The sequence below is a fragment of the Pholis gunnellus genome (assembly GCF_910591455.1).
Source record: "Pholis gunnellus genome assembly, chromosome: 8".
In the NCBI taxonomy this organism is placed as follows: Eukaryota; Metazoa; Chordata; class Actinopteri; order Perciformes; family Pholidae; genus Pholis; species Pholis gunnellus.
This window is the reverse complement of record NC_136534.1, coordinates 27,614,450-27,631,185: the sequence shown is the minus strand read 5'-3', so window position 1 is coordinate 27,631,185 and position 16,736 is coordinate 27,614,450. Positions and strand designations below refer to the sequence as shown.

Sequence of the window (16,736 nt, the reverse complement as noted above, 5' to 3'; positions counted from 1 at the left end):
CAGATGGAAGAAGAGGAGCGCTCGGTGAGAAGGTAAGAGATGAAGAGGATGAGGAACTCACACACACACACATCCTGTTTACACTGTGTGTGTGTGTGTGTGTGTGTGTGTATGTGTGTGTGTCCTTTATGTGCAATACAAATACTCTGTCTGTATATATAATACTATAGTATTTTAGCTCTTTACTCATACTTAGTTACTGTGGATTTAGTACTTTTTGTACTTTTTGACTTCGTTGATACTCGTACTGTTTATGACTTATTGATATGACTTGTTGCTCTGGTTTTTACTCTGTACTTGTTGCTCTGTACTTGTTGCTCTGTACTTGTTGCTCTGTACTTGTTGCTCTGTATCTTGTTGCTCTGTATCTTGTTGCTCTGTATCTTGTTGCTCTGTACTTGTTGCTCTGTATCTTGTTGCTCTGTATCTTGTTGCTCTGTATCTTGTTGCTCTGTCCACTTTGCTGCTGTGATCCCTGTGGGACTAATACAGGATTATCTGATCTTATCTTTAGGGAGGACCAGGAGGACCAGGAGCTGTAGGACTTCAGGGTATCTACGGTGCTTCAGGTCCTCAGGTGAGTGATGAATGAAGATCAGTGTTCAGACTAGAAGACTTGTCTCAGGTCTAACTGAGTACAGAGTTCAGACTAGAAGACTCGTCTCAGGTCTAACTGGGTCCATGTGGTCTCTGCAGGGTCCTGGAGGAGTCAGAGGTCAACCTGGACCAAGAGGGGTCCCTGGACTTCCTGGTCCTCAGGTGAGTTCACTATCAACAGGTGATAAGAGAAGTTGAAAGGTTTGAAGTGATGTATATGTACATATATGTATATAAAGTGATGTATATGTACATATATGTATATAAAGTGATGTATATGTACATATATGTATATAAAGTGATGTATATGTACATATATGTATATGAAGTGATGTATATGTATATAAAGTGATGTATATGTACATATATGTATATAAAGTGATGTATATGTACATATATGTATATGAAGTGATGTATATGTATATAAAGTGATGTATATGTACATATACATCACTTTATATGTATATAAAGTGATGTATATGTATGTATATAAAGTGATGTATATGTACATATATGTATATAAAGTGATGTATATGTACATATATGTATATAAAGTGATGTATATGTACATATATGTATATAAAGTGATGTATATGTACATATATGTAGTGATGTATATGTACATATATGTATATAAAGTGATGTATATGTATATAAAGTGATGTATAAGTACATGTGATGCGTTCAGGGATCCTCAGATGACTCTGTTGGTTTTCCTGCAGGGAGGACCAGGATCAGCTGGAGGACCAGGGTCCACAGGACGACGTGGAGTCAACGGACAGAAGGTCTGTGGATCAATAACATCACCACCAACCCCATTATGGATTATTAATCGTGTTTCTCTCATTCTGTTCTCACGCTTTCTGTGTGAGGATTTGATGTTATTATATATTATTACTGTTATTATTACTATTATTATTATAATAGTATTATATAACGTCATGCTTAGTGGTCTGGTTGTGTTTGGTGTCTTGTGATGACAAGTTGTTGTTGTTGGATGATGATGATGATGATGATGATGATGATGATGATGATGATGAAGGGCCAACCAGGAGATGCAGGTGACAAAGGTGTTCCAGGCTCACAAGGACCCAGAGGAATGCCGGTAAGGAGCTGAAACATTCATACTTCCTGTTTCATGTTGACGTCATGTGATCTGGATCCTCTGACTCTCCACGTCTCAGGGTCAGGACGGCAGAGATGGTTCTGGACCTGCAGGATCTAAAGGCGTGAAGGTAGGAGACGGTCCTCTCATCGTCTTGTCTCTTGGAAGGAACTCACGACGGGTTTAATACTGAATGTTCATCTCCTTCTCGTTACAGGGAGATCCTGGTTTCCCTGGTTACCCCGGTCTCCTGGTGAGTCTCATCACTTAGGTCAAGGATCTACGTATCATTCACTTTAAAGTAACGAGCTGGTGGAGAAATACTGAGAGCTTAACTCTTCAAGCTGACTGTTCCTGTGAGTCGTACTGAGGAGTTTAGATCTTCAGAGATGATACAGAAGTCAAATATGAGTTGTGTTTGTGTTCAGGGTGAGGACGGCCTGAAGGGAACTGAAGGACATCCAGGACGTAAAGGGAACCGAGGACGAGGCGTGAGTGTTAACATGTGTTCATGTTCTCCACCATAATGAGACCTGCTGTGACTGAGTGAACAGTGACAGCATCATATTCTGCTTCATACTCACTGCTACCTCTGGGTGTTAGATCACCTTTAATGACCTGTTTCATTCTCACTCACTGCTCTGAACAGCCTGCAGGGGGCGCTAGTGACCAAAACAGATCACGTTCATTGTGTTTGGCTAACAGCTAACAGCTAACAGCTAACATCAGAATCAGAAGCGTTTATTGCATCGTTGAACATACGAGGAACATGACGGGAAAGTAGAAACATATTAACATTTACAGAAAAATATATAAAATAAAGTGAAATATAAGATAATAAAGTGCACAAACGAACAAATAAGTGAGATGTAAGTGTGGTGTAAAAGGGTGAATATGAAGGGATGAGCGGAGGAGTGACCGGTAGGGATTGTCCTGAGGATGATAGTCAGTGGGGGACCCGGGCTCTGTTGATGAGCCCGACGGAAGGGAAGAAAGTGTTCATGTGTCGTGAGGTCTTGGTCCTGATGGAGGTCTTGGTCCTGATGGAGGTCTTGGTCCTGATGGAGCTCAGCCTCCTGCCAGATGAAACGGGCACAAACAGTTTGTGTCCAGGGTGATGTCCACACGTGATGTTTTTGCTTCATTCGTCATCTGTTTGTTGGATCTGATCTCTGCAGGGGAACTCGGGCAGGCCGGGAGAATCAGGCGTGTCTGGAGAACCGGGATCTCCAGGCTACAGGGTGAGTCTATCTTCATCATCAGCATCATCAGCATCAGGTCATTGTTTTAGTGACTTTTTAATTAAGCAAACAAGTCAAAACCTGTGAAGATTAAATGCTTCTCTTTCTTTTACATCATTTGAAATATTTTGGGTTTTTGAAAACGAGACATTTTAAGACGTCACCTTGGCTTTGGGGGAAAATCATGGCTATTTTTCACAATTAATAATAATTTGAAGATTCATTATTCATGAAATCATTAGATGCAATACCACCTTAAGGAGGATATATTTATGTGACAGACCACCTTAAGTCCTGAACTATCTGTTATATCATAAGTTATATATTTATGAACCATATGAAGAGATTTAAGAGGTTAAAGTTGTTTCTTCTTCAACTCTTCCAGGGCCCCAGAGGTCTTCCTGGAGGAAAAGCCATGACTGTAAGTCCCCCTTAAAGTTACAGGACATGAAACATTTCACTGAGTCTTTATTCAGGACGTCCTCTGTGTTTTTAGGAGTGTCAGCTGATCACCTACATCAGAGACAACTGTGGTGAGTCAACGAAGAACAACAAGAAGCTAAATGTTCTGTTTTCATTGTTTTTAATCATATCATAAGTAATGTTTACTCTTCCTCCACAGCGTGTTCCCTCGGTACGTATCTCCATTCTAACTAACTAGCAGAGGTCTGGTGAGTACAGAACAAATCTTCATCATCACATCAAGACGAAGGCTACAGAAGTTATACAAATAAAATAAAAAGTGAATCACCGTCACAGAACGTTAGAGGAGGTTTCATATCTGTGTTTATCTGCTTTAGTCTGGTTAGTCATCACAATGTGTTCACAATTATGTTAAAAACGAAAGTGAGGTTTAGGGAACAAACCAACAGTTAGGTTTAGGGAACTTTAGGGAACAAACCAACAGTTAGGTTTAGGGAACTTTAGGGAACAAACCAACAGTTAGGTTTAGGGAACTTTAGGGAACAAACCAACAGTTAGGTTTAGGGAACAAACCAATAGTTAGGTTTAGGGAACAAAACCAACAGTTAGGTTTAGGGAACAAACCAAAGTTAGGTTTAGGGAACAAACCAATAGTTAGGTTTAGGGAACAAAACCAACAGTTAGGTTTAGGGAACAAACTAATAGTTAGGTTTAGGGAACAAAACCAACAGTTAGGTTTAGGGAACAAACCAACAGTTAGGTTTAGGGAACAAACCAACAGTTAGGTTTAGGGAACAAACTAATAGTTAGGTTTAGGGAACAAACTAATAGTTAGGTTTAGGGAACAAACCAACAGTTAGGTTTAGGGAACAAAACCAACAGTTAGGTTTAGGGAACAAACTAATATTTAGGTTTAGGGAACAAACCAACAGTTAGGTTTAGGGAACAAACCAACAGTTAGGTTTAGGGAACAAACGAATAGTTAGGTTTAGGGAACAAACTAATAGTTAGGTTTAGGGAACAAACCAACAGTTAGGTTTAGGGAACAAACCAACAGTTAGGTTTAGGGAACAAAACCAACAGTTAGGTTTAGGGAAAAAACTAATAGTTAGGTTTAGGGAACAAACCAATAGTTAGGTTTAGGGAACAAAACCAACAGTTAGGTTTAGGGAACAAACTAATAGTTAGGTTTAGGGAACAAACCAATAGTTAGGTTTAGGGAACAAACCAATAGTTAGGTTTAGAGAACAACCCAATAGTTAGGTTTAGAGAACAAACCAACAGTTAGGTTTAGGGAACAAACTAATAGTTAGGTTTAGGAAACAAACCAATAGTTAGGTTTAGGGAACAAACCAATAGTTAGGTTTAGAGAACAAACCAACAGTTAGGTTTAGGGAACAAACTAATAGTTAGGTTTAGGGAACAAAACCAACAGTTAGGTTTAGGGAACAAAACCAACAGTTAGGTTTAGGGAACAAACTAATAGTTAGGTTTAGGGAACAAACCAATAGTTAGGTTTAGGGAACAAAACCAACAGTTAGGTTTAGGGAACAAACTAATAGTTAGGTTTAGGGAACAAACCAATAGTTAGGTTTAGGGAACAAACTAATAGTTAGGTTTAGGGAACAAACTAATAGTTAGGTTTAGGGAACAAACTAATAGTTAGGTTTAGGGAACAAACCAACAGTTAGGTTTAGGGAGCAAACCAACAGTTAGGTTTAGGGAACAAACTAATAGTTAGGTTTAGGGAACAAACTAACAGTTAGGTTTAGGGAGCAAACCAACAGTTAGGTTTAGGGAACAAACCAACAGTTAGGTTTAGGGAACAAACCAACAGGATGTCGGCATGAACTCTATGAGGGAGACGATTGGATCGTGGGACAACCCATCTGAGAGTCTCAGTGTGGACAGTGATGGGGCCTTAGCTTCACTTTCTTCTCCTCAACATGAACTCTTCTTTGTTGGTGTTCAGGTCAGTCCGAGTGCCCGGCCTACCCCACCGAGCTGGTGCTGGGTCTGGACATGTCGGAGGATGTGACCCCGGCGGCCTTCGAGAGGCAGCGCTCTGTCCTCCTGTCCTTGCTGGAGGACGTCACCATCTCAGAGAGCAACTGTCCGACGGGTGCTCGCGTGGCCGTGGTGGGTTACAGCGCCTACACCAAGTACCTGATCCGCTTCCAGGACTACCGCCGCAAGACTCAGCTGATCGAGTCCGTGAAGAACATCGCCCTGGAGAGGACGTCCAACCGGCGCCAGCTGGGGGCCGCCATGCGCTTCGTGGGTCAGAACGTCTTCAAGCGCGTCCGATCGGGAGTGACGATGAGGAAGGTGGCGGTCTTCCTCTCTAACGGGCCGTCACAGGACGTTAACGACATCATCACGGCCGTGATGGAGTACCGGGCCCTCGGCATCGTCCCGGCAGTCATCTCTCTGAAGAACGCTCCGGCTGTCGGTCGAGCCCTGGAGGTAGGTTTGAGCTCTGCAGAGAAATAAAGTCTTTCTTTTATTCTTCTCTTACTCAAACTGAACGTCCTGATCACGTTTCATTGTCACACTCACTATTATTTTATTTTTGTATGATTTATATTTTGTCTAGTTTTCACATTTTTAACACAGTACAAAACTAAAATAACGTAACTCTTAAAAAAAGACAGAAAAGAAATGAATTAAATGTAATAAATAAATAAAACTTGCCGACAGCTCTTTAGTAAAATTAGAAGTCATTGTTTATTAGTTATTATTATTGTTTTTATTATTCTTGTTATAATTATTTGTATTATTATTGTTTTTATTATTATCATTATTACTATAATTATTATTATTATTAATAATAATATTATTGTCGTTATAATTATTGTTATGATTATTGTTATTATTATAATTGTAATTATTATCATTATTATTATTGTAATTATGACTATAGTTTTTATTATGGTTATTATCATTATTATTGATAATATTGTTATTACAATTATTATAATTATTTTAATTATTATCATTATTATTATTATAATTATTATAATTATGATCGTTATTATTATTATTATTATCATTATCATTATTATAATTGTAATTATGACTATAGTTTTTATTATGGTTATTATCATTATTATTGATAATATTGTTATTACAATATTATAATTATTTTAATTATTATCATTATTATTATTATCATTATCATGATTATAATTGTTATGATGATATAGAAAGATGTTTGGAGAATAACCACAGCTGCTGTGTCTCCTCAGGTCGATGACTCGGGACGCTCCATCTTCACCGTTCTGGGTAAAAACATGGCTGCTGACCTGAAGAAGGTCCAGAGCTGTGCGGTCTGTTACGGTGAGATGAAGCTCATGCTCATCATCATTTACTACAATGTGAAAACAGGCTCATATCATTACAGCTCTCCAGCTCTGTCATGAAGGAACGAGTCTGTTTCTTTACATCAGGAGGGTCGTTAACATTAGCATCAGTCTGTTAGCATGATAGCAGGTACGCTACTATTGAACCGTCCATCAGACGTGAGAGGACAAGTCTACATGAGTAAAAGTAGAACGTGTTCTTCACTAACAGATGCTCTTTAGTTCAGTAGACGTTCTAACTAAACTCTTTAGTTCAGTAGACGTTCTAACTAAAGTCTTTAGTTCAGTAGACGTTCTAACTAAAGTCTTTAGTTCAGTAGACGTTCTAACTAAACTCTTTAGTTCAGTAGACGTTCTAACTAAAGTCTTTAGTTCAGTAGACGTTCTAACTAAAATCTTTAGTTCAGTAGATGTTCTAACTAAACTCTTTAGTTCAGTAGACGTTCTAACTAAAGTCTTTAGTTCAGTAGACGTTCTAACTAAACTCTTTAGTTCAGTAGACGTTCTAACTAAAGTCTTTAGTTCAGTAGACGTTCTAACTAAAATCTTTAGTTCAGTAGACGTTCTAACTAAAGTCTTTAGTTCAGTAGACGTTCTAACTAAAGTCTTTAGTTCAGTAGACGTTCTAACTAAAGTCTTTAGTTCAGTAGACGTTCTAACTAAACTCTTTAGTTCAGTAGACGTTCTAACTAAAGTCTTTAGTTCAGTAGACGTTCTAACTAAAGTCTTTAGTTCAGTAGACGTTCTAACTAAAGTCTTTAGTTCAGTAGACGTTCTAACTAAACTCTTTAGTTCAGTAGACGTTCTAACTAAAGTCTTTAGTTCAGTAGACGTTCTAACTAAAATCTTTAGTTCAGTAGACGTTCTAACTAAACTCTTTAGTTCAGTAGACGTTCTAACTAAAGTCTTTAGTTCAGTAGACGTTCTAACTAAACTCTTTAGTTCAGTAGACGTTCTAACTAAAGTCTTTAGTTCAGTAGACGTTCTAACTAAAATCTTTAGTTCAGTAGACGTTCTAACTAAACTCTTTAGTTCAGTAGACGTTCTAACTAAACTCTTTAGTTCAGTAGACGTTCTAACTAAAGTCTTTAGTTCAGTAGACGTTCTAACTAAAGTCTTTAGTTCAGTAGACGTTCTAACTAAAGTCTTTAGTTCAGTAGACGTTCTAACTAAAGTCTTTAGTTCAGTAGACGTTCTAACTAAAGTCTTTAGTTCAGTAGACGTTCTAACTAAAGTCTTTAGTTCAGTAGACGTTCTAACTAAAGTCTTTAGTTCAGTAGACGTTCTAACTAAAGTCTTTAGTTCAGTAGACGTTCTAACTAAACTCTTTAGTTCAGTAGACGTTCTAACTAAAGTCTTTAGTTCAGTAGACGTTCTAACTAAACTCTTTAGTTCAGTAGACGTTCTAACTAAACTCTTTAGTTCAGTAGACGTTCTAACTAAACTCTTTAGTTCAGTAGACGTTCTAACTAAAGTCTTTAGTTCAGTAGACGTTCTAACTAAACTCTTTAGTTCAGTAGACGTTCTAACTAAACTCTTTAGTTCAGTAGACGTTCTAACTAAAGTCTTTAGTTCAGTAGACGTTCTAACTAAACTCTTTAGTTCAGTAGACGTTCTAACTAAAGTCTTTAGTTCAGTAGACGTTCTAACTAAAGTCTTTAGTTCAGTAGACGTTCTAACTAAAGTCTTTAGTTCAGTAGACGTTCTAACTAAAGTCTTTAGTTCAGTAGACGTTCTAACTAAACTCTTTAGTTCAGTAGACGTTCTAACTAAAGTCTTTAGTTCAGTAGACGTTCTAACTAAACTCTTTAGTTCAGTAGACGTTCTAACTAAACTCTTTAGTTCAGTAGACGTTCTAACTAAAGTCTTTAGTTCAGAAGACGTTCTAACTAAAGTCTTTAGTTCAGTAGACGTTCTAACTAAAGTCTTTAGTTCAGTAGACGTTCTAACTAAACTCTTTAGTTCAGAAGACGTTCTAACTAAAGTCTTTAGTTCAGTAGACGTTCTAACTAAAGTCTTTAGTTCAGAAGACGTTCTAACTAAAGTCTTTAGTTCAGTAGACGTTCTAACTAAAGTCTTTAGTTCAGAAGACGTTCTAACTAAAGTCTTTAGTTCAGTAGACGTTCTAACTAAAGTCTTTAGTTCAGTAGACGTTCTAACTAAACTCTTTAGTTCAGTAGACGTTCTAACTAAAGTCTTTAGTTCAGAAGACGTTCTAACTAAAGTCTTTAGTTCAGTAGACGTTCTAACTAAAGTCTTTAGTTCAGTAGACGTTCTAACTAAAGTCTTTAGTTCAGTAGACGTTCTAACTAAAGTCTTTAGTTCAGTAGACGTTCTAACTAAACTCTTTAGTTCAGAAGACGTTCTAACTAAAGTCTTTAGTTCAGTAGACGTTCTAACTAAAGTCTTTAGTTCAGTAGACGTTCTAACTAAACTCTTTAGTTCAGTAGACGTTCTAACTAAAGTCTTTAGTTCAGAAGACGTTCTAACTAAAGTCTTTAGTTCAGTAGACGTTCTAACTAAAGTCTTTAGTTCAGTAGACGTTCTAACTAAAGTCTTTAGTTCAGTAGACGTTCTAACTAAAGTCTTTAGTTCAGTAGACGTTCTAACTAAACTCTTTAGTTCAGAAGACGTTCTAACTAAAGTCTTTAGTTCAGAAGACGTTCTAACTAAAGTCTTTAGTTCAGAAGACGTTCTAACTAAAGTCTTTAGTTCAGAAGACGTTCTAACTAAAGTCTTTAGTTCAGTAGACGTTCTAACTAAACTCTTTAGTTCAGTAGACGTTCTAACTAAACTCTTTAGTTCAGTAGAGTTAGAACACATCCAACATCAGCTCGACTCATCACAGTTGAACCCTCTTGAAGCCGGTGACGTGGTGCTGGTCTGCTGTGAGACTATTTAACGAGCACTTCTGAACTCTCATAACTACTTGACGCAAAGATGAGAATGTTTATTGTGTTGTGGTCAGCAAACATTTATCAGGTTTTTGGATAAGAACTGGTTCTTTGTTCTTCAGACCCCTGCCAGCGCTCGGAGCAGTGCGCCTTCATCCAGGAACCGGTGCAGCCTCAGGAGGTGGACATGGACCTGGTCATGGTGGTGGACAGCTCCAGGGAGGTGCAGGCGGACGAGTACGCCGGCGTCCAGCAGCTGCTGGGCTCTCTGGTGGAACAGCTGGTCGTGAGCCCGCAGCCCCGCAGGGCCGGTAACCAGGCCCGGGTGGCCGTGGTCCAACAGAGCGGCACCCGGGATACCGAGGTAGGGTTTGGCCTCGGGACCTACCAGACCAGCGCCCTGATGAGGAACCACCTGATCCGGAACATGACGCAGCAGGGCGGCTCGTCGGCACTGGGACGGGCGCTGGAGTTCACCCTGAAGGAGGTGCTGCTGAAGGCCGGCCAGCCCCGGAGGAGGAAGGTGCTGCTGGCCGTGGTGGGCACCCGGACGGCTCACGAGGACCGAGCCAAGCTGCGCTACATCTCCCAGAAGGCCAAGTGTGAGGGGGCGGCGCTGTTCGTGGTGACGGTCGGCGATCGCTACGACCGGACGCAGGTGGAGGAGCTGGCCAGTCCACCGGTTCAGCAGCACCTGATCCACATGGGCCGTCTGAAGGCTGAGGAGCAGGGCTACGCCCAGCGCTTCTTCAGGGTCTTCCTCTCCGCCCTCAACAGTAAGACCAGACCCACAGTTTGTCATCCAGACACCAGCTCTTCATTCAGTTCTTCTCATTGTTTCTGTGTATCGGTGTTTATTTCAGAGGGAACGAACACGTATCCTCCTCCTCCTTTAAAACGGACATGTGACCAGCTGAGAGAACCAAATGAAGGAGATATATTCATAAACAGGTAACATGTGACCGTGATGATAGAAAAACAAAAGTCCGTTAATCTGCAGATGTTTTGATAACTCTGTATCGTATAAATGATTTTGACTGTAAAGACTACTAATACTAACTGATATAGTGCATCCAGTCAGGGGACGACAGCGAAGGACGAGGAACATTTCGGGGAGAAGGAGGAGAGGTTTCAAGAGCAGACGGGAGGACGAGCTCAGACCGGCCAGCTGGACATCACCGACAGTCTGACCAGAGGAGACGGACAGACATTTGTTTCCCTGTCCAACGGTAGTCCACACAGCAACCACACTCCAACCACAGTCCAACCACACTCCAACCACAGTCCAACCACAGTCCAACCACAGTCCAACCACAGTCCAACTACAGTCCAACTACAGTCCAACTACAGTCCAACCACAGTCCAACCACAGTCCAACCACAGTCCAACTACAGTCCAACCACAGTCCAACCACACTCCAACCACAGTCCAACCACAGTCCAACTACAGTCCAACTACAGTCCAACCACAGTCCAACCACAGTCCAACCACAGTCCAACTACAGTCCAACTACAGTCCAACCACAGTCCAACTACAGTCCAACTACAGTCCAACCACAGTCCAACCACAGTCCAACCACAGTCCAACTACAGTCCAACTACAGTCCAACCACAGTCCAACTACAGTCCAACTACAGTCCAACCACAGTCCAACTACAGTCCAACCACACTCCAACCACAGTCCAACTACAGTCCAACCACAGTCCAACCACAGTCCAACCACAGTCCAACTACAGTCCAACTACAGTCCAACCACACTCCAACCACAGTCCAACCACAGTCCAACTACAGTCCAACTACAGTCCAACCACAGTCCAACTACAGTCCAACTACAGTCCAACCACAGTCCAACTACAGTCCAACCACACTCCAACCACAGTCCAACTACAGTCCAACCACAGTCCAACCACAGTCCAACCACAGTCCAACTACAGTCCAACCACAGTCCAACCACAGTCCAACTACAGTCCAACTACAGTCCAACTACAGTCCAACCACAGTCCAACTACAGTCCAACCACACTCCAACCACAGTCCAACTACAGTCCAACCACAGTCCAACCACAGTCCAACCACAGTCCAACTACAGTCCAACTACAGTCCAACCACAGTCCAACCACAGTCCAACCACAGTCCAACCACAGTCCAACCACAGTCCAACCACACTCCAACCACACTCCAACCACACTCCAACCACAGTCCAACCACAGTCCAACCACAGTCCAACCACAGTTTTACGATTTATTAAATAATTTCATACTATACTGTGACTTTATTGCATAATTTTTTGTAATTTTTCATGACATTATTTTTTACGTTCCCTTTCTAAAAATAGGGAAAATGAAGACAATAACTCGACAACTAAAGCATTTGAAAGAGTCTGAATAGAATTGAAAGTGACAGTTGTTTATTTTCAGCTCATCTCAAAGATAAGAAGTTTCTCAAAATGTTGTGACGTCAGGAAAACATGGTCATACCAAACAATTAGGAGTCAATATGAAAACACTCGGCAGGACTAATTCCTACCTCTCATATCAGAAACAAACAGAAAGCCAATCATACTACACTATACATTAACGACTATACTATGACTTCTTTATGACATGTTTTATGACATATTGTGACAGGTCACCAACTAGTATTATGTATCGACACCTGTAGTTTTAATATACATGCATTAATATATCGCACACCAAAACTAAAACAATAAAACCAATGGAAAGGTCGGGTGACTGTTTGAACTCCACGTTTTAAACTGCTAGTGCCGCCTAGAGGCTGAAGTGGTCATTACAACCCATAATATCAAGTCACTTAAAACTAATGTAAACCTTTAAAGCCTCAGAGCTGCAGTTTTCCTCTCATTGAGTTACTAAACGCATGCTTCATATTTCTGTTGATCACATCTCTTTGTTGTTGTTATCACCAGTATTTCATTTGTTCTTTTATTAACATTTGATTCTATCAAACTCTTGGACTAAACCCGTTTGCTGTGTCTGTCTGGAATGATTCATGTTCATCAGCATGAGTTCTCAACATGTATTTCAGCTTCATGTTAATATCAAATTAAAGTAGAACATGTCGTCGTCGGAGGAGGAGGAGGATTGTTCTCCGTGTTCGTAGTAAATGTGTGTGTTCTGCTTTCAGCCCAGTGTCAGCTGGATGCTGATACTGGTCTCCAGTGTGACGACTATGTCCGAGTGTGGTTCTTTGATAAAGACGTCGCTGCATGCGCTCCCTTCTGGTTCGGTGGCTGCGGCGGTAACGCCAACCGCTTTAACACAGAACTAGAATGTTTCCGGACATGTGGCGCTCATAGTAAGTCCTGACTGAAGGAAGAGACCCTGACGCTGATCAAATACCCTAAACTTGTGATTGTTTCTGTTCCAGACCCAAACATCCTGCCGACTCCGGAGCTCGTCAGCTTCGTCTCTAAAGGTAAACTCTGCACCTGTTCCAGCTCTTTGACTCCAAAAGAAGGAAAGATATTCAACTAAATGAATACTCACCTGTACAAACTAAATACTCACCTGTACAACCTAAATACTCACCTGTACAAACTAAATACTCACCTGTACAACCTAAATACTCACCTGTACAAACTAAACACTCACCTGTACAAACTAAACACTCACCTGTACAAACTAAATACTCACCTGTATGAACTAAATACTCACCTGTACAAACTAAATACTCACCTGTATAACCTAAATACTCACCTGTATGAACTAAATACTCACCTGTATGAACTAAATACTCACCTGTACAAACTAAATACTCACCTGTATAAACTAAATACTCACCTGTACAAACTAAATACTCACCTGTACAAACTAAATACTCACCTGTACAAACTAAACACTCACCTGTATAAACTAAACACTCACCTGTATAAACTAAATACTCACCTGTATAACCTAAATACTCACCTGTATGAACTAAATACTCACCTGTATAAACTAAACACTCACCTGTACAAACTAAATACTCACCTGTATAAACTAAATACTCACCTGTACAAACTAAACACTCACCTGTATAAACTAAACACTCACCTGTACAAACTAAACACTCACCTGTATAAACTAAACACTCACCTGTACAAACTAAACACTCACCTGTATAAACTAAATACTCACCTGTACAAACTAAACACTCACCTGTATAAACTAAACACTCACCTGTATAAACTAAATACTCACCTGTATAACCTAAATACTCACCTGTATAACCTAAATACTCACCTGTATAAACTAAATACTCACCTGTATAAACTAAACACTCACCTGTATAAACTAAATACTCACCTGTATAAACTAAACACTCACCTGTATAACCTAAATACTCACCTGTATAACCTAAATACTCACCTGTATAAACTAAATACTCACCTGTATAAACTAAACACTCACCTGTACAAACTAAATACTCACCTGTACAAACTAAACACTCACCTGTACAAACTAAATAGTCACCTGTACAACCTAAATACTCACCTGTATAAACTAAATACTCACCTGTACAACCTAAACACTCACCTGTATAAACTAAATACTCACCTGTACAACGTAAATACTCACCTGTATAAACTAAATACTCACCTGTACAAACTAAATACTCACCTGTACAAACTAAATACTCACCTGTATAACCTAAATGAATACCTGTATGAACTAAACGACCTGTCCTTGTTACAGACAGCTGTCTCCTCAGTCAGGACCAAGGCAGCTGTCAGAACTACACCATGATGTGGTTCTTCGACAGCCAGCAGGAGGAATGTTCTCGCTTCTGGTTCGGCGGCTGCGGCGGCAACGAGAATCGCTTCAAGACTCAAGAGGAGTGTGAGAACGTCTGTGTGACGAAGAGTCGATGAGGAGGAGGAAGAGTCGATGAGGAGGAGGACAAACCACCAATGTGTGCATCTTCAAGGAAACGCAGCAAAGCAACTTCTCCGGGATTTAAAACCCTTAATTCAGGATTTAAAACCTATTTGTGATTTAAAACCCTCGACTCATGATTTAAAAATCAGTGATTTAAAACCTGCTCTTCAACATGTTTGTTCTGTTCTTTTAACACTAAACTGATGAACATGACGGACGCTCACTTCTTTTCAGGTGTTTTTATGAAGAAGTTTTGAGTCAGAAATTAGAAACATTGAAGTGTTTTTCAGTGAAAGATGGAACCATCATAAATGTTTGAACGTAACTCTGCAGGTAAAGATGGTCGATTCATTTTATTGTAAAACCTTATTGTCTTGAATTTTCTCCAATTCTTAAAGTGTTTATGATGAAAGATATCAAACCGTTATTTTTTACCGTTTTATTATAAATAAGTGTTTGTACTTCAGCCTCCAGAAATTCAGCAAACATCTGAATGTTACTTTCACAGTTTGGTCATCGTAGTAGTCAGGAGACGAGTCTGAAGTCAGGAAACGAGTCTGAAGTCAGGAGACGAGTCTGAAGTCAGGAAACGAGTCTGAAGTCAGGAGACGAGTCTGAAGTCAGGAAACGAGTCTGAAGTCAGGAGACGAGTCTGAAGTCAGGAAACGAGTCTGAAGTCAGGAGACAAAGGAGACGAGTCTGAAGTCAGGAAACGAGTCTGAAGCCACGAAACGAGTGACTTCAGACTCGTCTCCTTTGTCTCCTGACTTCAGACTCGTTTCCTGGCTTCAACTGATGAACCAAACTTTGAAAATAAGAGCCAGATAATCTTGTAAAGGATCAAAGTGAATTAAAGCTGCAAACATCAAAAGCTTCATGAACTGGCATTATGAACTTCTTATATTTGTGTGGAAGTAGTTTGATGTTGATATAATTTACCTACTCAGAGAAACAAGGCAAAGTATAAAGTCTTTAACTTACTGTTACCAGTAGGTGGCGCTATGACTATGATTAAAAATTGGCCTGCAGATGTCTGCTTTTTGATCTTTGAGTAACATTTCACTGCCAAGGTCTCAAGAGCATACTGACCAAGTCTGAAGTCGATCGGGTTCAATCTCTAGGAGGAGTTCGTTAAAGTATGATGCCTTGAAACGGTCCAAAAACGTCATACACTTCAAAATGGCCGACTTCCTGTTTGGTTTAGTGGAAAATTCCAAGAGGATTTTTTTGTACGCCCCATCACGTTCCACATACCTACCAAATTTCATACAGCTAGATGAAACCCAATGTTGGGGCTACTCAATAGGGGGCGCTAGCGAGCCAATATTTCATAACGCAGCTGGACACCCAAATCAGACTGGCATTTTCGCAAATTCTGGCGTGCGTGCAAAATTTCAATATGTTGCCAGAATCCCAAGCACCTCCTTTTTGCGAGGAAACTGCTAAAATAACGGAATAAGAGTTTTTCAAATAAAAATAAAGTAACTAAAAAAGTAACTTTAAAAGTAAAGTAACTTTAAAAGTAACTTTAAAAGTAAAGTAACTAAAAAAGTTACTTTAAAAGTAAAGTAACTAAAAAAGTAACTTTAAAAGTAAAGTAACTTTAAAAGTAACTTTAAAAGTAAAGTAACTTTAAAAGTAACTTTAAAAGTAAAGTAACTAAAAAAGTAACTTTAAAAGTAAAGTAACTTTAAAAGTAACTTTAAAAGTAAAGTAACTAAAAAAGTTACTTTAAAAGTAAAGTAACTAAAAAAGTAACTTTAAAAGTAAAGTAACTTTAAAAGTAACTTTAAAAGTAAAGTAACTAAAAAAGTAACTTTAAAAGTAAAGTAACTTTAAAAGTAACTTTAAAAGTAAATTAACTAAAAAAGTAACTTTAAAAGTAAAGTAACTTTAAAAATAAAGTAACTAAAAAAGTAACTTTAAAAGTAAAGTAACTTTAAAAGTAACTTTAAAAGTAAAGTAACTTTAAAAGTAACTTTAAAAGTAAAGTAACTAAAAAAGTAACTTTAAAAGTAAAGTAACTTTAAAAGTAAAGTAACTAAAAAAGTAACTTTAAAAGTAAAGTAACTAAAAAAGTAACTTTAAAAGTAAAGTAACTTTAAAAGTAACTTTAAAAGTAAAGTAACTAAAAAAGTAACTAAAAAAGTAAAGTAACTAAAAAAGTAACTTTAAAAGTAAAGTAACTTTAAAAGTAGGAGTGAAGCGGCCAGCTGTGGTCAACCTGGTGATGAATGTA

General features: G+C 39.1%; 1 protein-coding gene across 5 annotated transcripts in view; it reads left to right on the top strand.

Moving 5' to 3' along the window:
- col6a4a (collagen, type VI, alpha 4a) overlaps window positions 1-15,973 on the top strand; it is a 47,403-nt gene extending 31,430 nt beyond the window's left edge. For 2 of the 5 annotated variants that reach the window (XM_079165110.1, XM_079165106.1), the window contains 19 exons: window positions 1-32; window positions 515-577; window positions 697-759; window positions 1,320-1,382; window positions 1,640-1,702; window positions 1,782-1,832; window positions 1,920-1,955; window positions 2,131-2,193; window positions 2,881-2,943; window positions 3,329-3,364; window positions 3,440-3,476; window positions 3,566-3,577; window positions 5,339-5,832; window positions 6,615-6,705; window positions 9,745-10,398; window positions 10,486-10,573; window positions 10,691-10,851; window positions 13,008-13,055; window positions 14,315-15,973. The exon at window positions 1-32 is cut by the window's left edge and continues 4 nt beyond it. In XM_079165110.1, coding sequence (XP_079021236.1) covers window positions 1-32; window positions 515-577; window positions 697-759; window positions 1,320-1,382; window positions 1,640-1,702; window positions 1,782-1,832; window positions 1,920-1,955; window positions 2,131-2,193; window positions 2,881-2,943; window positions 3,329-3,364; window positions 3,440-3,476; window positions 3,566-3,577; window positions 5,339-5,832; window positions 6,615-6,705; window positions 9,745-10,398; window positions 10,486-10,573; window positions 10,691-10,851; window positions 13,008-13,055; window positions 14,315-14,490 — 2,294 coding nt within the window. In that variant the 3' untranslated portion in view covers window positions 14,491-15,973. Of the gene's footprint in view, window positions 33-514; window positions 578-696; window positions 760-1,319; window positions 1,383-1,639; window positions 1,703-1,781; window positions 1,833-1,919; window positions 1,956-2,130; window positions 2,194-2,880; window positions 2,944-3,328; window positions 3,365-3,439; window positions 3,477-3,565; window positions 3,578-5,338; window positions 5,833-6,614; window positions 6,706-9,744; window positions 10,399-10,485; window positions 10,574-10,690; window positions 10,852-12,764; window positions 12,967-13,007; window positions 13,056-14,314 lie in introns of those variants that run through there. The other 3 variants (XM_079165107.1, XM_079165109.1, XM_079165108.1) reach the window with 3 other exon arrangements.
- The last annotated feature ends 763 nt before the right edge of the window (window positions 15,974-16,736 follow it).